General features: G+C 41.9%; 1 protein-coding gene across 4 annotated transcripts in view; it reads right to left on the bottom strand.

The window, feature by feature from the left end:
* The window catches only part of PHF20L1 (PHD finger protein 20 like 1), a 54,642-nt gene extending 43,645 nt beyond the window's left edge, over positions 1-10,997 (bottom strand). For all 4 annotated transcript variants that reach the window (XM_059867306.1, XM_059867325.1, XM_059867315.1 and 1 more), the window contains exons 1-5: positions 10,900-10,997; positions 9,795-9,900; positions 2,407-2,578; positions 2,174-2,258; positions 1,321-1,409 (exon numbers count right to left, since the gene is read on the bottom strand). In XM_059867306.1, coding sequence (XP_059723289.1) covers positions 1,321-1,409; positions 2,174-2,258; positions 2,407-2,578; positions 9,795-9,877 — 429 coding nt within the window. In that variant the 5' untranslated portion in view covers positions 9,878-9,900; positions 10,900-10,997. The remainder of the gene's footprint in view (positions 1-1,320; positions 1,410-2,173; positions 2,259-2,406; positions 2,579-9,794; positions 9,901-10,899) is intronic.
* Between the last annotated feature and the right edge of the window lie 10,326 nt (positions 10,998-21,323).

Raw genomic sequence — 21,323 nt, 5'->3', positions numbered from 1 at the left:
TTTTTTTTAAAGCTGAGATTGCCTGTGGCCTAAAGAGTAGTAACTCAAGATTAGACACAACATTGCTCCCTAGGAAAAGCACAGGACAGAATCAGGGAGCTCTTTCCACTGTCACAAAAGGCTTATTTCTTTTTGGTCACAATCACCCAATTACCCAAGTTTTGCTTTTTGTAAGTAAAAAGTAACACTCAAGCTTCCTAACTTACTGTCATACTGACAGTATACCTTGAAATACTACACACTAGTTCAACAGAGTTACTCTAAGACTGCAGTAAGAAGCCAGGGTTAGTGTGACTATAGATTTCAGTTTAATCTCCTCCAGGGAACATCTTTTAAATAATGCAGTGGTGTCTGTACTAAGTTCCAGTGTCCCTTGCATAGTGGATCAACTCTACCATACAGCTACCTTTACCCTGGAGGCCAGGATGTGGAGATGCTTTCAAGCCAATTCAATTATCCATCTGCCCTGGTCACAACATGGATGGCTACAATGGTAATTATGAAATATTTGAAGTCTGCAAAGTTAGAAGTACTCTGAAGAAAACTAAGATCAAAGACCAGTTTTCACAGATTTTGTCTCAAACAGTTTCAGTGGAGTTATTTCTCATTAAATATTACCCTCAGTTACCATGCAAAATAAATGCAATGGCATTTGCACTGAAAGCATGTAAGAGTTTTCAATGATGTTTCCTTTTCACAAGTAAAGATGGGCCTAGTGACTAAATCATGTCCTCTACTTCATAGTCTCCCTCAGCTTCTATTCAGCATCTCTTCCTTAACAGCAACTGGATGTTACAAGAGACAAGAAGTAATTTTCTGTCTGAGTGCCCCAAAGTTCTGATACAGGGGGAAAAAAACCCAAAATCATGTTTGTAAGAACATGTGGACAAAAAGCTCTCATAGCAGCAAACAAAAGGCATGGGCAGGGGGTGGGGGAATAAAATTAAAAATAAATCAGCAGCACAGACTGCTGACAAGCTAAGGCCTTTTTCCTGAAAAGACACCAGAGGGAAAAGTCACTGGATGCCCCTGGTTTTGTAAACTCTGTAAGACAAGGCTTTGTGAAGAGATTAGTTGGCAATGGAGTGTCCAGCAGCCAGACATTTCAGTGAGGCAAGGCCACTTGAGCAGCACACTCTGAGGCATCATCCATAAACCGGTGAAGCAAGGCAGTGCAGTGCCTAGAGAAAGGCTAATCCAAATCTAGTTGTGCTACTGACACTTCTACTGTCTTATGATATAAAAAACAAACAAACAAAACAATAAAAACCCAAACAACTACACAAAACCTAACAAAGCAATTGCTCTAAATATTCTTACCTGCCCTTTTGCATCCTCTGGCATAGATTTGATATGCATCCTTTTAAGACATCGAATGACACCATCATAGAATTGCACTGTGAATGTTCCTAGAAATGATTGATGGAATCACCATGAGTAGTTAAGAAAAAAAACCACACTTGGTTACTATGAAAGCTTTATGTTTTGCATGTTACTTTGTACGACAAGAGTAATCAGGTGTTACCACTAGACAGGAACAAGAGAGGTACAAAAAACCCATAAATGACAGCCTCAATGAAACCCTGCTTTGATACTGTTACATCTGGGCAATTTCAAGTATGTTTAAGCTATTGAGTCACTTCTATTCATAATTCATTGAATAACAATGTAATATTTAGGATGGCACACTAGGGAAACAGTTCACCTTACATCCAAGTCCTTATTTGCTCCAAACTACAGTAAAAATGTCAATTTCTTTTGTTCATTAGAAATACCACCATTGTGAAGTATTTAATCTGTGTTCCTTTATTTTCCTATTTCCATTGTTTTTCTTCAATAAAGAGAACTAAAATAATTATGAAAATTTCAATTGAACGTTAATTCAAATTAACAATAGTACAAAATTGTCCTAAGACTGTGCACAGGAGCTTCTGATCACTGAAACTTTAAAAAACATTAAAAAAAGCATTTTGTCTTCTAGAAGAAATTTCAGTTTTCAAACTTGATACAGATAAAAGACAAATATTTTACTAAATTTGATAAATAAAAACATTTTCACTTAATATAGGGGCAGAGAGGAAAACTTTATAGCCATATCACTATTTTAAGCAGACTAAATCTACAGCACAGCATTTTCAAGCAGACCTTACCAATGGAGCATTGCAATACATACCCTCTTTATTAATTGCTTCAATCTTTGCAGGGTAATATCGACAGTCTGTCCAACGAGCTAGGACTTCTTCTCCAGGTTTAAAATCCTATTTTAAACAAATTTAGCAAATAATATTTAAATAATTTAGATTATTTTTCCTAAAAATTAAGTATTATGTGTTAGAGAGATTTAATGTAGGAAAACAAGTAGAGCACTTTACAAAAGTCTAAGACAAAAATAAATGTTCCACTTACAACAAATTCTTCATCATCCTTCAGGCCCTCTTTCCTCAAAGCTGGTCGCTCCAAAGGTCTCAACCTGTTGCTGTCCCAGTAAATCCACTCATCGTAGCGATGGCTCCAGCGTTCAAAATGCACCAACATCTTCCCCTCTTCATAATCTATCTTCTCAATTCGAGATGGATACCTGAGCGTTAAACACAAACTGCTAAGTCTCAAAGGTTTCTGTCTTGGTTTAGATACAATAGTGCCTACATGACCTTCCAGAAAGTTGCATTAACATTTTGTACTGAAAACTCTCTTAAGTCTGAAAAAGGCTAAGTAACTGAAATGATTGGATAACATTTAGTTCAAGAATCTATAAACAACATTGAAAATTGGAATCAGGCAGGATTCAGCTCATTCTGCCCTTCAGAGAAGTATTGAAACAGATTCAAAAGTGCACAGAATTTCCTAAAAAATAAAGAAAGTTAATTACATCACAGATTTTTTTAACAGCATTTATATTAGGGCTGCTCTAAAGTTAACAATGTGTATGAAAAAGAAAGACCACAGGAAAAGGATAGCCGCCTTTAACTTTCTTCAGCTGAAAAACAACAACAAGCACTTTTTCAAATCAAGTACGACTGTGAACCAATAGTAAAAGAGCAGAGCTTGAGCAACCAATTTCCAATCCTACAGCAAATTCTTTAGCTAGAAAGGCAACTGACATATATTGGGAACCTGACAACTTCACCAATTTTGAATATAATCTCTCCAAAATACTGACTGTGCTCTTAAAGGTGTCTCTAACACTATGTTCTGACTAAAATATAACTTATCAGGAAGGTCAGGCCTTCCTTATTTCTTACTAACTGGACTGCACATTAAAACAAAAGATGTCAATCTCAATTTGCTCCTTCTTTTCTCCTGTCCTACTTCTTCAACTGCAGTGATGTATACAGTTTCCCAAGATTCCAGTATCTCAGGAGCTACTGATTAAGAAAATCTCTCTGATTTTCTACGTTATTACTGCAGCCACATTTCACCCTCACATCAGAATTCAGAGACACTCCAAGCTCTTGTTGCATTTCTCTCATCCAATATTTCAGAAACACTAAATACTTTTATATCCGTTCTTTAAGACCCCATCTTTTTCTAGCTGAACTTCCAAAAAAAACCACAAAGTCTTAGTCTAAAACTGAAGCCTTTCATTTGCCACTCCCCTAATAAAATCTTTTTCAAGTCACTTTCTCAAGTCTTTCAAAGACACAAGATCAGCCTCTCTTCCCCCTCTACAGTAGACTGACAACAACAATCTAACAAGAAAGGTGAAACTGATGATCTACTGCATTAAAACAAAATGTAAAACTCTTGGGTCAAACCTGTATCCCAGCAGCAACATTCTGGTTGAACTTTGAACAAGGCCTTAAGAAAATAAGTCAGCCATGAGATGGTTTTTCTAAGCCCTGCCTCTGATTACACTTTCTTTTTAAGTCCATATGCTGTTAAACTTAGAAATTTTATTATAAAAATATTTATTATAAACTTTCTAGGTTTTTTTCATCTTCTGGAGAGTTCCAGTTTCAGACTTAGAACTTGACACTAAAACACCAGAATAAGCCGGAAGAGAAGCAAAGCGGAGGAAAAAGTTACTGTTACAACAGCAATTGTGTGAGAAACAATGTTACCTAAAGGACTTCCAAGTAGAAGGAGGACACAGCAGATATTTAATAGAGGGAAAGGAGGAAAACCACCAGAAAAGCAACTGATGAGAAAGTTCATTTTGCAGCAATCAGAAATGGAAGCCAAGAACGGCGATGCCCTTTCCCATTACAGTCTGAAATTTTAGGTTTATTGCATGCCAGCCACCAGTGATGCAAAACTATGGTAGTTTCATAAAATTCAGGGCCAGTCAGCTGAAAGAGAATTCTCCTTTTCCTACACATCTCCAATGCAAACACTCTGCTCCCACGATGGTGCATCCCTACAGCAGTTCCCTTGCTATGGCCAGGAGCTCTCTCTGGTCAGCAGCAGTCAAGACACCATGCCAAGCACTCAGTGAGAAGACAACAGAAGGGACAAATTGGGAAAATGCAGCACTGACATGGAAAGAGCAAACCACAAAAGAGGGGAAAGCAAAATGCAGAGCAGAGTTTAGAGACAAGTATTTTAAAATTGAGATAATTATAGAGAAAACTCAGTAAGCCAAGAATTAAGACATTTATATACAAAATCAAAAGAGAAAAAGTTAGCATCAGTTAATAAAAGAAGATGTGCAAAATTTTGATTCTCATTAGAGATCACTTTAGATGAGACATGAAGCTCAAGGTATTTATAGGTTAATTTCTCTTCACTAAATACAATTTCTGCTATTAACATCTTTCGAAAAATCCATGATACGTCCTTAGAGATGAACTGCCCAAGCCATATGCAATTGGTTATTAGGTAACCCAAACACAACTCTGTATTTAGCAACAAACTATTATCCTCAATATCCACTAAACTTAGCCACACATTGTGCCACAAATATGTACAAACAGTAATATTTCACAATACTGATCCCACAGTGGAAAAGACCAGAACATATGTATTGCAGAACTTACTCCTGTAAATTATCCCCTGCACAAAAAGATCTTTCTGGTGATTTTGTACTTTAACTGAAAAGAATCCATTTCACAAATTAAAAAGATTAATATGAAGATTACAGCTCTTACACTTCAGAACATTTATGTCAAAGTTCCTTCCATCACAAAGCTACAAGTAGGTATTTGAAGAAATACTGCAAAGGGAGACAAATGTAATTCTTTACAGTACTAAAGAATAATAATATCTAAGGCCAAAACAACTTTCCAGTCTGGTTAATTCTCCCAGCAAGTAAGCCACATTAAGTCATCACAATGAAACTGATATACAACTGGATCTGACAACACTTCATCAGCACAAACCAGAAAAACAGACTCTAAAATTTGAGGGAAAAGTCTTCACTTTTCAAAAAAGAAAAAGAAAAAGGAAAAAAAAAAGACTCAGACCAGCACACTGAAATTCAATAACCAAGGAGTTTCTTTTATGGGAAGAAACAATATTCTGCAAATTCTGGGTGTGCTTTTTCAAAAAGCAGTTGGAAAGAGCATATAGCAATCACAAATGAAGTTTCATCCAAATTTCAGGGGGGTTTGCTCTTGCTTCTCTAAGAGGGAACAAGAGAACTGCTGTTAGCTGAATTTACCTGCCCAGTTTACACAGTGCAACCCTCCATTCTCAGGTTCCAATCTTGGCAGTTCCAACCCATTAGAATTATGCAATATTTTTGGAAAGCCTCAGAATTTGATATGGCTTAAAAACTAATACTATGAAGCCCTGGTCAGGCAATAACAGTGTTCTAACATTTATACAATAAAAAATAATTGAAAACTTCCCACTTCACTTCTTTACAGTGTAAAAAACAAACCACTGAATATTTTTTCCAATGCACTCAACACACATTCACAACCACACAGACAGCACTTTTTTTTTTTACATCCTTTTAACCGTTCAAAAGTGACCAAAAAGTGGTGAATTGCCTTGTGAAATGGGATAATAGGCATTTCAAACTGTAAAAAATAATACAAAAACATTACTAAATTTGCCCAAGTTTGTACCTACAAAGTCTACAAACACACTCATACTTCCTGGCTTTGCAACACTGGTTTAAAAAGTGCTTCCTTCTACCTCATAGAGGATATAAACCCAAATACCCTCCATACTGACTTCTTACAAATATTGTTCTAGGGTCTGCGAAACCTGCAAACATCCATTTTATGTTCCCACATTCATTATAGATATACTGTATTAAATATAAAGCAGACTTCATTTCCCTTTCAAACACCTGCCAGGTAACCCAGTCAACTGAAATCCAAAGCAAGGCCTGTACCAAGTAAGATTTCTCAAAGTCTTTCAGGGAAAAAACTTTCTCCATACTGGGGGGTGAGGGGGGGTTGGGTGGTATGGGGTGGAAATCTATCCAGATAATTAAATATATCAAGGGGTAGTAGTGTTGCTCCAACAACTAACCTATTTTAAAGGGCTGTTTCTATTCCAGAAAGAAGGGCCATCTATCTGTACTTCATTATCTAACTTACGAGTTTAGATCGAGCAAATTAATAATGACTGTGGTCTCAGAAAAACAACAGCATTTTTTCAAATCAGTATCTGCTACTTACAGGACAACCAGTAGAGAGCTACAGCCAAAAAAACCCACACAAAAATATTAAAAAAGGAAGAGATGCATCTTTAAATACATCAGCTTTGCAGGGACAGTGTCCTACTTGTGGGAGTTGACAGCTCAAGAACTGTCTTACACACAGACATGCACTTGCAGGCAAGTGCAGCTCTACTGCTTTTTCATTTGCTCTGTCAGCAAAGAGAGGCAGAAGAGGGTGCATGCACATGTATCAGTTTTTGTATGAGATGACAGGAGAATTCAAACTGAAAGCAACCTCAGAAAGCCTCTAGTCCAACCTCCCACTCAAAGCAGGGTCAGCTATGGCAATAGGCCAGGTTTTCCAGTGTTTTATCCATCCCAGTCTTGGAAACTTCCATGATGGAGACTCCACAAACTCTTCAGGCAACCCGATCCACTGCCTGACTGTCCCAACAGGAAGAAGATTGTCCTTGAACCTAGTCTGAATATCTCATTTCAGTTTGTGCCTGTTGTCTTGGTTGTTCTGTTCTCTAACTACCTGTAGGGTTTGGCTAAGGCTGGTTCATGACAGCCCTGTAGGTATTGGAAGGCTGACAGTGGGATTTCCGAAGCCTTTTCCAAGCTAAAGAAGTAATTTCTTCACTCCCTCTTTATAGGTCATACACTCCTCCAGCCTGATCATTTCACATAGTTAACAATTTTCTATTTTGTAATTTTCATTCCCATCTCATTTATTATCTGCTGACAGATGATCAGTTTTGATTAGAGCTCCAGTTCATAGCTTGCTTCAGTGAATTTAAATGGAACAAGTGGTACAAGTTCTTTATGCAAGATGATCCCCTGCAACAGCATAACTGCTGTACCTGATAAAGGAGCAATAAAACAAAACTAAACACGCTCATTGACAGCCTGTCCTGTCTTTGCTGACCAGTTTGACCAGGCTTTCTTCTACTTTGTCACAGTACATGACAAACAACACCAGTGATCCAAACACCTTCTGCAAAAACTTCATTTAAAACTACAGGGCTTTAAAGCAATAAGTAGTCAAGGTACACTGATAATGTCTCAAAATTTAACAGAATATAAATGAAACACCAGATGCCAGGAGTTCCATTTCATCAACTACTACACAGGTGAAAACTGAAGACCTGCAAAAGTACCTCAGAAAACAAAAACATACTTTACTGTATTTTTTCTTACATCCTCTAGAAGCCTTTCTTGATTAGCATTTTAACTAGTCATGACCATTAGATGACAGCAAGCTTTCAGAAAAATGGAGAAAAAAATTAAAATCCTTTTAAAGGCTATTTCTCAGCAAGTGTTCTCAATTTATCACTTGCACAAAGACTGAGCTAAGCAATAGCAATGCTCTTCAATTTGGCTTTTGTTAAAAAATAATAAAGAGATTTCATGTAAGTTCAGCAAGTTTATTTTCTTTGAAGTATGTATTTCTGCATGCAAATGAGCAGAATGCATACAGATTATATATAGAAAGAATTTTAAAAACATCCACCACCCCCTTATGCAACAGAAAGCTAACTAAAAAAAAATATCCCATAGACTATCATTACAACCCTTGACACCCTAATAATAGCACAGCAGTAGATTTTCTGTCACAAGGTATTTGGGTTTGTATTATTAGTTCATTTTATATTACTAGTTCACTTGAAATACAGTCCTGTTTTCCTTGTTGCTGTAAGTGCTAAATTTTTCTATTAACTTTCTTCTGTATACAGCATCACAAAAGTTTACATGTATTTAAACGTGACCTGGGTCTACCTTGTGTACAGATAATAAACCAAATCCTAGAAAGTTCAGGATAAATTCTACTCTTCCTGAAAATGCCCAGCAACTCAGCTGCAGAGCTTGTGACATGGCCATGCCTGACAATCCAAACCTTGACATGAACTCCAGCACTGACATGCAACCCTTCCCCGGAAAAAGCTGGGCAGGTCTGACACAAACTATACACTGGATATTCAGTGATTTTTTTTTCATACTATTAAGCTATTTTTACATATTAATTTTTGTTACCTGATTACATAAGCAATTATCTCTAGTTACAGAAGACGCTATAAAAAGTTTTATTGCTCTATTTTGGATGCTCTCCTTATCCTGCCATTCAGTTACAGAACCAGTGTACTGAAAACCCAGCCTACAGCAACAGGTAAGAACAAGAATAGTTCTATAAACCAAGTCTTTTAGAGTCCATTTATTAAGACAAACACTCTTCCTATAATTAAAATCAAAGCTCCACAAATAAAAAGTTTGACCTAACTTTTTATACAGAGCACATAAACACTGGAGCAGACATGTCAATAATACACAGACTTCTCTCTCACATCACTTGGAGTTAACAGGATCAGATATTTGCAGGAACATGCTGCACTCTCCAGGAATGCAACAGAAAAGCAGCTCCACACCTCTTCATTTCCCAGCCCTAATAAATCAGAGAGCAGCTAAGAAAAAACTTCTAAGTGGAAGCATCAACTACTTCTGTCACCTACTTTAACAAAACCAGGGATTTTTTAAACTCAACTAGCATGGCCAGCACACATCAACACATTAGCTTACTTGCTTTAATAAAATTTTTACTAACAATTTTTTCATCAGAACAGCTCCATTCACAATACACATACTGTGCAGCACAGTCCTTGTGCCCACAATTTCCATTTTACAGTCTCTGAGTTCACAATACACCTGGGTGGTTGCAGAGTCACAGTTTTAAGCATTTAATTCCTCCAGCTGTTTAATAAAAACACAACTGTATCTGCCTATCCCATGAACTCCAATTCAGGATGTGGGTTTGAGGTTTTTTTTAGAATCAGTTTTGTGAACCTGTCAAGTGTGACAACGGAACACAAAACAACTCCCCTTGCATGCCTTCAAATGAAGACAAAAGAAGTCTTTGACCATGAAGTTTGCTTCACTTACACACTGATCACCTCAGCCATGACATTGAATTCCACAATACTCCAGAAAGGCTCTTTGCTTCCTACAGCTGCACAAGCCACCAAGAGCAATTAAACACAAACCCATAGGAAAGTTCAGCTCAATTTCTGAAGTGAGAATATTTTCCTAAAAGCTAAAACTTTTAACAGACTTAGGTGGAAATTCATAAAATTCACGTGTGGAAATTGTCAATTAATAGATGCACTGTTTTTTATAATCAATTATCAAAGCACACAAACTACACAAAATAATTATGCTCTCAGCAAACACTACCCAATGTCTTCCATACCATTTTTGCAAATAGTCCAGTGCCTCCAAACGAGCACCAATCTCAAATGTGATTCCAGGACGATTTGGAGGCTTTTTGCTCATCTTGATATTGTCTTTTTCACCACCTTGGAAGGAAGGAAAAAAGTTGCATTAAAACACATCATATCGTTTAAAATGCGTCATTAACAGCAAATATATTCCAGAGGGTGAAAAGATGCAAAATTTTGATCCTGACTTTGTATTAACTGCTTAGCTTACAGAAATACAGTCAGGCCCCCCCAAAAAAGGCATAAAAAACCTTCATACACACTTTTATTCAGATTTCTTTCCCTTCAAAAATATCTGTCATCAACCTTAAGTCAAAAAATAATAAGAACCATAGTGCTCATCTCTGGAACTGTACTAGACTGTAATTCCTTCACATCATTTTTAAGCAAAACTTTAATTTACCTAAAGCTAACATGTGTGCTCTCCTCGGGAGAAGAAAAGGCAACCAAGAAAAACTTACCTTACCAAGAACAGATAAACATTGCCTAAAGGACAAGTAAGATTAAATTAGCACAAACAAAAAAACAAACAAAAGCCCATCTTGAGTATTTCTATGCACTCATAGTGGCATTCATAGCACTGAGTTTCAGTCACAACTGGCTTCTAATTTTATTTTGCAGCTCAGTCACTATCAAAAAGAAAAAAACCCTAAAACCTCTCTGTGCAACTACTGTCGCTATCTTTCTGCGGTGCTCCCTGCACCACCCCAAGCCCACTTGCCGAGCGGGAGTGCCGGGATGCGGGGTCGGAGCCTCCCAGCCCCGCACTGCGGGGGGAGCGACACCCGGCCCCCCCGTTCTCCATCGGGGCTCCCCTGCAAGCGCCGCCAGCACGGAGAGGCGAAGGGCGCAGCGCAGCCGGGCCGGGAGCGGGAGGGCCGCGGCCCGCCGGGGCCGCAGCGCTCGGCACAACCGGGGAGGCCCCGCCGGACCCCCGGCTGCGGGCGGGGCCCGGCGGGAGCAGAGCCGCGGGCGCCGCCCCGCCAGGCCCGGTCGGCGTGCGGGGAGCGCCGGAGCCCCGCCGCCCGCGCTCCCTCCGCATTCCCTCCTCGCTACCCCCGCGGTGCCGACCCTTACCGCCCGCTCGGCTCGCTCGGGGCCCGGCGCGGCTGCCGCGGGCTGTCCGGCACGGCCGCCCCTCACCGCCCCATCCTGCCCGCGCCCCGCTCGCGTCACCGCCGCGCGACGCGGCCCGCCCCCGGCACGTGACTGCGCAGGGGCGGGGGGGGGGCGAGCGAGACAAAGAGCGGCGGCCCCGGCCTGGGACGGTGGCGCTGGGACACTGCCACAGCCTCACGCTGACACTGCCTCACACCGCCAGCCCCCGCCACAGAAACAGCGGGGAGCGGAGGATGCTGTCCAGCGGAGGGAAAGGAAGGTGTTTAATCAAGGCACTGGAGCATTTCTCGTCTTGGCAAAGGCTGAGGGAGTTGAGGTTGCTCAGCCCTAGAAGAGGCGGCTGAGAGGGGACCTCGTCCAGGAGTGTCTGAGGGGTCAAGAGGATGGATCAGGCTCTGCTCGGTGGTGCCGAGTACAAGAGGAAGCGGGCAGAATGCACAGGGAGTTTCAGCTGAATAGGAAGAACTTGAGTGTGCAGTGACCCTACAGTGAAACATTGCCTAAAGAGGTGTGGAGTCTCTCCACTAATTCAAGTGGACACAATCCTGTGGAATGTGTTCTAGAATGAACCTGCTTAAGCAAGAGGGTTGGACCGAATGACCCACTGCTGTCCCTTCCGGTCTGACCAGTTCTGTCACTCTGGGTTCTGTAATTCTGTGACAGGGAGAAAAAGACTCGGGGCAGTCACTGAGATGGTCCTGGAGGTGCCACAGCCTGCGGCTGGTGGCCATAGGACAGCCCCAGCCAAGCAGCAGCTTCACAGTGGCCTGTCTTTGCCTCTGTTTTTTACCCATAAAACCAGCTTCATCTGACCCACAGATTTTCTTGCTGTTATTCATCCCAGCCTCGCCCCATGCTGCTGAGAGCTGGGTGGGTGCTTGGCAGCTGGTGAACAGCCCACTGCTGTCCCTGTGACACCCAGTGTTGTGGTGACTGCTGTGCTGCTTATCACTGTGTTCTGCTCTGCCTGAAAGACCTATGATAAAGACAATGTCCATGAGCCAAGTCTGACATTTGGTCCCTGCATTACTGCCATCCCAGTGCTCAGGGAACAATCTTGTGGAGTCTTTCCTTCTATTCTTCTCCAGGACAGATGTTCCCAAGCTTGTAATGGCAAGATCAGCATCATCACATCCCCATGGATGTGATCAGTAAAATAAATGTCAAGTTTCCACCAATTAATAAAAAGGCATAGTGTATTTCTGGAAACTGCACATTCTGGATCACGGTCAGCTTGTGAGTCCTTTCCATTAAGTGACCTTTAAGAACTTTTTTGAGCGTATTTAGTTTGTGTGGCAAGACTGTGGTAGTGGGGCACTTCTGCATGAAGTTGCCAGAAGCTTCCCCCATGTCCACCAGAGCTAAAGCCAACTGGGTCTAAGACAGATCCATCCCTGGCTAATGCTCAGGCTATCAGTGACAATGTTTTGCCTCAGATGGTAACTGGTGAGTGATCTCAAGAATGATCCTTAGGACTGACCTTTTCTCTTGCCCTAGAAGCCTTTTGTTATATTGACCCTTCCCTGTCCATTTGGGGAGGCCAGTGACAGAGTGGCTTTGGTGGGCACCTGGTGTCCAGACAAGGTCACTAAACAGCAGCAGGACAGACAGGACAGTTTGTATGGTAGCCCTTGGACCTGTCCAGAGAGTACCAGCTGTGAGAAACCTGCTCTGTGCTTACCTGGTGCCTCTGGCAGAAAACACCTGGAAAGACCCAAGGTTGACCTCTGGGATTCTGGAGCTGAGGATATAAAGGGTCTGAGGTGTACCAGATGTTCATAGGAAGGGGCACCTGTACACATAATGCAACTGAAGGTACATGGAATAAGGGGGTAGCATTGATCACAAAGCAGGCTCAGATGAGGAACTCCCAGTGCCCCTAAATGCTGAAAGAGGTCACCATTGAGCCAGGAGACAGAGATTTTTTCAGAGCATCATCAGAGGAGGTGGCTCAGGCCCAAAAGTATAATAAACAGCAGAAAGTGAAAGGCAATATGCTCTGTTTACCAATGTTTCCTGTTGTGTTGTGCAAAACCATCTGATGTGGAAAGCTGCTGGGTGGAGCACAAGTCATGGACCAAAGTAATTGATTGCACTTGTATGGATGTTTGGGGGATGTTCCACAGACTAAGGGAATGACATCTGTGCATAGATCACTGGACAAGGAGGGGGGTCATGATTGATGTGGTGTTGATAACACACCAGTGGGGTGGCTGCTGCTGAGTAACACTTCCACAGTGTCAGGGCTCACTTTTTTTTCCCACTCATCTTCCCCAGGAAGCAGGCAGGGGGTGGGCAAGAGACTGGGAGGGGCAGAACTAGGACAGTTGACCCAAACTGGCCAAAGGGATATTCCATGCCATAAAACATTGACCTCAGCAAGAAAATCTGGGGCAGAAGAAGAAGACTGTTGGGACATTTTCTTCCAGGGTGACCTTTGCTGGGAGATGGAGGGATATAGGTCTGCTGGTGGGAAATACTGAGTCCTCCTTGCCTTTGAATTGCTTGGGGTTTTTTTTTGAGTTGGGTTGTTTAGTTAAGGGGTTTTTGCTTTCCTTCATTTATTAAACTGTCCTCATCCAGATCTGCAAACATTTCTGGGGGTGCTGGTTGACAGCAACTGAACAAGCCAGCAGTGTGCCAAGGAGAACAATGGCATCCTGGCTTGTATCAGAAATAGTGTGGCCAGCAGGACTAGGGAATGAGATTGTCCCTCTGTACTCAGCACTGGTGAGGCTGTATCTTGAATCCTATGCTCAGTTTTGGGCTCCTCACTGCAAGAAAGACATTGAGCTGCTGGAATGTGTCCAGAGAGTGGCAGCGGAGCTGGAGAAGGGGCTGGAGAACAAGTCTGATGAGGAGCAACTAAGAGAGCTGGGGGTGTTCAGCCTGGAGAAAAGGAGGCTCAGGGAGGACCTTATCACTCTCTACAACTCCCTGAAAGGAGGCTGTAGCCAAGTGGGGTTGGTCTTTTCCCCAGGCAACAAGTGACAGGACTTGGAAAAGGCCTCAAGGTGTGCCAGAGGATGTTTAGATTGGATATTAGGAAAAAATTCTTTACAGAAAGAGTGATCAGGCATTGGAAAAGGCTGCACAAGGAAGTGGTGGAGTCACCATTCCTCAAAGTGTTCAAAAACAAACATGGATGTGGCAGTGGGAGGCATGGGTTAGTGGTGAACAGAATGGTGCAGGGTTAATGGTTGGACTCAATTGTCTTAGAGTTCTTTTCCAACCTTAATGATTCTATGATTCTCACTTTTGTTCTTCCCATTCTCTTCCCTATGCCACTGCTGGGGGAGTGAGCGAGTGGCTGTGTGGGTGTTTGGCTGCTGTTCAAGGTCAATCCATCTGCTTCATTTAGTCCCCAGGAGGCTGCCTCCCACTTGAGGAGTCTTTATAGACATAATGTTCAGTAGGATATTTTAGAGTATTTGCTATCATATTTTTTTTCCTCCTTAGATTTTCCCTTGTTACCATTTTCTGGAAGGTGGTGGCAAACAGAAGAGACTGAAGGAAGAAGGAGGCTTGAAGAAAAACAAAGGAAACAAAATAAGAACACAAAGAGGGAAGGGAAGGGAAGGGAAGGGAAGGGAAGGGAAGGGAAGGGAAGGGAAGGGAAGGGAAGGGAAGGGAAGGGAAGGGAAGGGAAGGGAAGGGAAGGGAAGGGAAGGGAAGGGAAGGGAAGGGAAGGGAAGGGAAGGGAAGGGAAGGGAAGGGAAGGGAAGGGAAGGGAAGGGAAGGGAAGGGAAGGGAAGGGAAGGGAAGGGAAGGGAAGGGAAGGGAAGGGAAGGGAAGGGAAGGGAAGGGAAGGGAAGGGAAGGGAAGGGAAGGGAAGGGAAGGGAAGGGAAGGGAAGGGAAGGGAAGGGAAGGGAAGGGAAGGGAAGGGAAGGGAAGGGAGTTTTTTCCTTTTTTTTCAGTAAAAACGTTGCCATTGCATTTAATTGAATTTTCCAGCTCTTACTACTCATGGTGTACTTTTCATGTAATCTTTGGTTTAGAGGGTTTGCCACAGGATAGTGAAGGTTGTTGTGTAAGGAATGAGCTCTCTTTGAGTGGCAAAGAATGTGCAGCAGCAGGATAGTTAGAAAAGTGGAGGTGCTTCTGTCCAAGGAGAGGGAATGGGGGAAGATAAAAGGCCGTGAGGATGGAGCTGGGTACATGGGAGTCACTGAATCACGCTCTTCACTGCTGAAGTCTGAGTTATGCCATGGCATGGGCTGGGCTCAGATCAGTGTGTGGCACCCCATTTCTTTGCTGCTGAGGCTGTTGAGATGGAGGCAGAGCTGGCAGGAGGTGGCAGAGGCACAGCAAGCCCCTTGTATTGATTAGTATGGACTAAAAGCACATCTGCGAACACAGAAGAGCACAGGAGGACGAGCCCAGATAATCCCCAGCCCTGGCAGCTCCCAGGAGCAATCAGCCCATCAAAGGCCCATTTCCTCAAGCTCAGAGGAGCACAGTGACAAATGGCAGGTGGGAACCAAATTAAAGTCTTGGAGGAAGGGACACTTGATGCAGGGTGCCATGTGTGACTCCTACCACACTGCCTTCAGAACAGCAGAAGTCCACTTGTGGTCCAGCAGCACAGGGCAGCATTTCCTTGCACTATTATCAAAACATTTGGGAGAACAAGGAGCCCCAGTCACCGTCTCCATTTCTTTGCTGCCATTCCATGTATACCCATCCCTGCCCTGCTGTAGCCTACAGGCACCCACAGCCCCTGCTGGCCCTGACTTGCCTATCCCAGTGCCTCCCTAGCTCTGCCCATAGCCCAGGATGCCATTTCAGCTGCACTATTCCGCCATAAAGCCAGCAAGGAGCAATTTAGGTAAAGACATTGTTATATTCTTTTAGCACAAAACCATATCTGATATTTAGTTTTGTCTTCTAGAAAAACAAGACCTACATGGCTGCATAGCCTGTCTGCCTCCCATTTTCCCTTTCTTCACTTACTCCTAAAACTTCTATCTTACTTCAAGCTTGATACAGAAAGAGACACATCACATTGTTCCAACTTTTCTGTTAAAATGCTCAACTGGACAGGGGAGGGTCACTGAGTCAACCTCTCCACGATGGAAAGACTCAGTGACTATTTTCCTTCAGACACTAGAGCATGACAAGACAGAGATGCAGGAAAAGAGATTTCACTATTTCTGCTCCTCACACAATTTGGTGTTCAATCTTGTCACGAAGCATGTCTTCAGCTTCGTCATGAATATACAGGCCATAAATTGGAAACCAAACTGGATGGGAGATTTTATATTGCCAGTCAGTGACTCACTGAGACTCAGAGAGAGGGAGAGAGGATTTCATAATCAGCTGAGCATGAGCTCATGATGTGCTGTTGATGCTGAAAAGACTAATGCAGTCTTTGCAAAGCACATGCACATGGAAACACAGAGTAGGAGTAGAGAGGTGACATTATCGCTGCACTTGGCACCATACGTTGTTATTAAAATAACTGACTGTTCAGAAAACCCATCCAAAAATGGGAAGGGTTCAGGAAAGGTCTGGGAGAATGATCAAACACCTGGGAAAAGAAAGATATTATGGTGAGAAACCCAGACATCAGTTTGTTTATTTTGCCTTTTTTTTTTTTCTTGTGGGCGATTGGGTTAGGTCATAAAATAATTTCTTTAAGTGTCAGATATTGCAATTGTGAGGTGACAGTCAATAGAATAAAAATTCATTGTTGTTTTTACCCTTATTATAATAGAGAGGTATATTTAAAATTACTGCTGGTGCTTGTATTCAAATGGTGTCTGCACAGCCTCAGTCTGGCAAATGTGCAGCAGCACCTCTGCCCTGCTCTATCCATCTGCACAGGCAGTTTGCATGTGGCCTGGCTCTGTTCTGTCATCATCTGTCCTTCTCTTGTCACTTCCGTGGTCTATTTTGGCTTCATATCTGACATCAAGCTGTTATGGCCCTCTCTTCAGTTTCTCTGCCCTTCTTCTTTCATCCCAGGAACTCCCTCCTCTCCAGAAATTCCTCCCTCCTTCTGTGAAGGTATCCATTAATCTCACCGAACACTTCTCTTTGCCTTTTAAAGCCCTAAATTTTCCAGATGCTGGGAAATACCCTAAAGTGAATGAGTTTTGAAGCATCTGGCCTTGTATGAAAAAAGAAAGTTACTAACAGCCATTGCCATGGACACCATACAAAATAGTAACCCTGTAGGTTTGGGACATCAACCCCATCTTTCTCTAGTTTTGAAAGACAGAGAAACTGGACATTTTTACTGAATTGCTCACTGTTTCTTTGCAGAGTGCCTTTAATTCTGTCAGTGGTTTCTCTCTGAGAACTGCCTGTTTGCCCACAGGTGCTGTGTTTCACTGCATTGCTGGAGATGTGGCATGAAGCTGTAAAGCAGAAGTAAGATTCCCTACTGGATTAAAATACTGCAGTATTTTAAGGTGAAGTACAGTAAGGTGAGAGTGCTAAGGAGTGAGACCTGGTAAATCCAGGTGAGTAATGAAATTTGCATTTAGTAGGTAGTTCTGACATTAGTGAAAGGGTCCCAAATCCACACAAAGAAAGAGGAGAAAGAGCAAACTGGCATTTGATGGGGTTAAAGGAAAGCCTTGAGGCAGAAGTTGCTGCTCACTAGAGTGGTACCTCCTGATGCTCTGCATGGCTGGGAGGGAGCAGCTCCCTGTTTTGGATTGCAGGCAGCTCTACTGTGTCATGTTACAGTCTCACAAAACCACTTTCTGTGTATCATTTGATATTTATTGGGGGCACAAGGAACATTCACCACACTATGAATATTGTTTTGCAGTGAATGTTAGACCTCTTGAGATGTAATTGTGCTTTTGCCTCAGAAATAGCGCTGTGCAATGTGTCGCTTACTTCTGCCTTTCATATTGCAGCCATATGTCTTGGATAGTGTTTTGGTTTTAGAGGAGATTCTGTAGATTGGAATACATCAGTAAATATGTTACTGAATTTTCCTTTAAAGCCTTGATGAGAGCAGTGTTGAACAAAAGCTGTAGTAATAATACCTGCTCTCTGCACTGATTTCTTAGATTATTTCAATATGAGACTGAAATGCAGCATACACTTTCTGGTGGATCAACAGAGCACTTGACTAACAAACATATCCCAGTGGGAAGATTTTCATGGTCTGCATTCCTAAGAGCTGACCTCTGGCTGGGCAGAATTTGAAACTTGTGCTGAAGGAAAACAGAATTCCAAAAATTACATGTCCAACCTGGTGGAGTGAGAATGAAAAATACACATCACTTCTGTCAGCAGGCAATACCAATCACTTTGTAAAACTAGTGTGATATCTTCCTGTCTCCTCTGTGGTTCCATGTAAACTGGGGTGTCCTCAGGGGTTGAAGGATTGTTGTTGATTGTGAGATTAGCCCTTTGTGCCCAGCCCTGTCTGTAAAATGCCTGTAATGCATTTGTTCACAGGAGCACATGCTCATGGTAGGAGTCACTTGCTTCTTGGTACTTGGCCATTGGGTCTGTGCTGGTGTCACATGGGCAGGTTCCTGGAAGGCTATCAGAGTTCTGCTCTCTGTCCTTAATTGCCTTGTAGACCACATTCAAATCCTTGATCTTTATGCAATGCTGGGTAATATCCAGGCTGTAAAACCACTCTGCCTCTCGTGTGCGTGGTTTTCCACTGGATACTGAGGCTGCCTGTGCTATTGCCTCTCCCTAGCCATTGAAGTAGTCCAGGACATCACTTTGGATCTAGCTGGAAATGTGAGTTGGGCATGGGCAAGACTGGAAAAATTGCAAACCATACCAGAAAGGCCTGTGAACACTCAGTATAAGCCTCAAAAATTTAGACTTTATTTAAATACTGGTATACAGGCAGAAAGGGGCTCAGTCAATGTCAGACTACAGAGAGACAACTGATAAGGTTGCTGTGTAAAGACAAGCATTTTTAAGAACATTATTAGAGTATCACTTCAGTTGTTACTAGTCTTCATTTATGCCTCACTCAGTAGGATTTATTATAGAAATGAGCATGATACCAGAATTATCAGTATTTTGCCACTTACTGTTGTCTCAGGAACCAGTGAGACCAGCATCTCTCAGCTACAGATTTTCAGTATATATAAAGCATGTTATGATTCTTTACAATCATATGTTGGCTAAAAGTCTTCACTGTACATCAGTACAATGTACTGTTGTAAAATGTACTGTTCTACATGGAACCTCTGTTCCAAGTAGATCACATCAGGGCTGTCACAGAAACCACCCAGGTTCCAGGTACGGTGGGCAACAGTGCCTGGCCACCTCCAGAGGAATATTAATTTTTATTTTGCGACTCAAAATGTCACAAGAAAACCCCCAACCAAAGAGGAGATTTTATGTGTCTAGTTAGAGCACTGAGAAGGTCCCTAAAGCTGTGTGTACCTATGTAGCCTGTTGAGCTTTTAAGCACCCAGGTGTTGCTATGCAGGTGTAGTGTCCAGCACTAACTACAGTGACATGGGAGACAGGAGTATGGGCAATTGAGTCTTCTCCATGTCTTATGGGTTATTCCCGGGTTGGTCACATAGGGATGGGTTTTAACATTTAGAGCTGAGAGTCAGCATTGTCCCCATGCTGTCCTACCCCTCCCTGTCCTTTCCCTCTCAGTCTGTGTGTCCTAAAATGTAGATGTGTGCTGGAAGTGTGATGGCCTGTGAGCTTAGGAACCATGGGTGTACACCACTCATACATCACCTCAAACCTGTTCCCACTCATTCTCTGCTCAGACCAGTGATCAGTGCATTAATATTTCTATTCTCTGCAAATCAGATGCTGCTGGAGCACAACAGGCCAACAGCTGACTCTGCCCTGGCTGCTTGTAGTCACAGCAGACACTGCAGTGTGCTGACTCATGAACTTTTGACATCCTTTATAAAATTGAGTCAGACAGCTTTTAGTATAGATCTGTGTGTTTGTTGCTTTTTTTGTGTGTTCCTACCTTCTTCAGTAACAGTCAGATCTTCTTGTGAGGAAATTTATGAAGAACTCCAATAAGGACTCACCTAAGTTCTATTAGAGACCTTGACTAAATTCTGCTTTGGCTGATAGATTTGAACGTCTTCCTTTTGTTTTCTTTCTCTGCCAAAACAGGTTTTAAAGCAGTATTTTCAGATGCAGGGTGAGGAAGTTACAGATTCTAATGGAAGCATTTCTTGTATTTTTCCCATGTCTATTTTTACACTGCTCTCGTACCATGATGTGACATTTTCCCATGTCTACATCAGGTTCTGATACCAACTAAATTTCTCCATGGTACCATATAATCAAGAAGCAAGGAGATACCACACAGCCTGGTCATGGCTTTGTACAGAGAAATGTCATTGTACTTCACAGGCTTACTTGATTTAGATCCTTTTTAGACATGTTTTGTCTATCTTGACTGTGTCTGTGGTATAATATAGAGGTAGCTGATGTAGCATTATTGGAGGTAAGCTCTTGAGTTCTAAGTAGTATGGATGTATCAGCAAGCTCAGAGCTAAGTCCAAATTTTACAGGTCTATTCATTGTACTCCACCATGCAAACAAGAAATGCCCTTTTTTGCCTGTTTTGCAGAACAATTAAGCTAAAATAATGAATTTGGGGGTAAAAATCAATCCTGAAACACAGAAAGTCTCTGATAGAGTGTGATGGGATTTCCATCTGATAAAAAATCCATTAAAAATGGATTTGTTCCACTTCAAGGCAAATTAATCTTTGTTCAGGCTAATTAATCTTTGTTCATACAGCTGACCTGATAAGGTTATTAAAATCATATATGATGTGACAATTCTGTAACCTGCACTGAAATTTTAACTAAATGCAGGATTAGCCTTTTCTTAAAATTGAAATAAAATGTCTAGTTTTGTGAGATTTTTTTTCTTAATTACTAGAGTACCTCAAATATTGCTAACTGTTTCTGCTGCATAAAGGAATATACTTAGCTTAAAATGTTATCATTCACAAAGGTAAATGAAAATGGGTCTTAGTTTGCCCTGCAGCAAGACCTTAATTTTGACCCAGTGAGGCTCCTCAGAGATTCTCATGACCAGCCTTTCCCCTGCTGGATTTTAAAAATTTTTTCAGTTAATTTTCAGATATTGAAGAATATTTTTTTTTCACTTTTGAGTACTATATAAACATTATTGACACAGACCTGTGATGTAGGAAAAATGGCCTGATTTGATGGTTACTGAAGCTGGTGTACAATTAAAGGTAGTCAGGTTTCCAGGAGGTTCAAAGAGAGTTACAGAAGCATCATATTACTCTCTATTACATTCAATCAATAAGCACTCCACTCTCTCCACCATGGCCACTCAATTCACTCTACCAGAAAATACCCTTCCTGAAAATTGAGTGTTTAGCATAACAGTACTCTGCATTGAGTTGCAGTGGGCCATTGAGATG

Source organism: Haemorhous mexicanus, chromosome 1, assembly GCF_027477595.1.
Source record: "Haemorhous mexicanus isolate bHaeMex1 chromosome 1, bHaeMex1.pri, whole genome shotgun sequence".
In the NCBI taxonomy this organism is placed as follows: domain Eukaryota; kingdom Metazoa; phylum Chordata; class Aves; order Passeriformes; family Fringillidae; genus Haemorhous; species Haemorhous mexicanus.
Note: the sequence above shows the minus strand (reverse complement) of the source record. Positions and strands in the feature narration are given on the sequence as shown.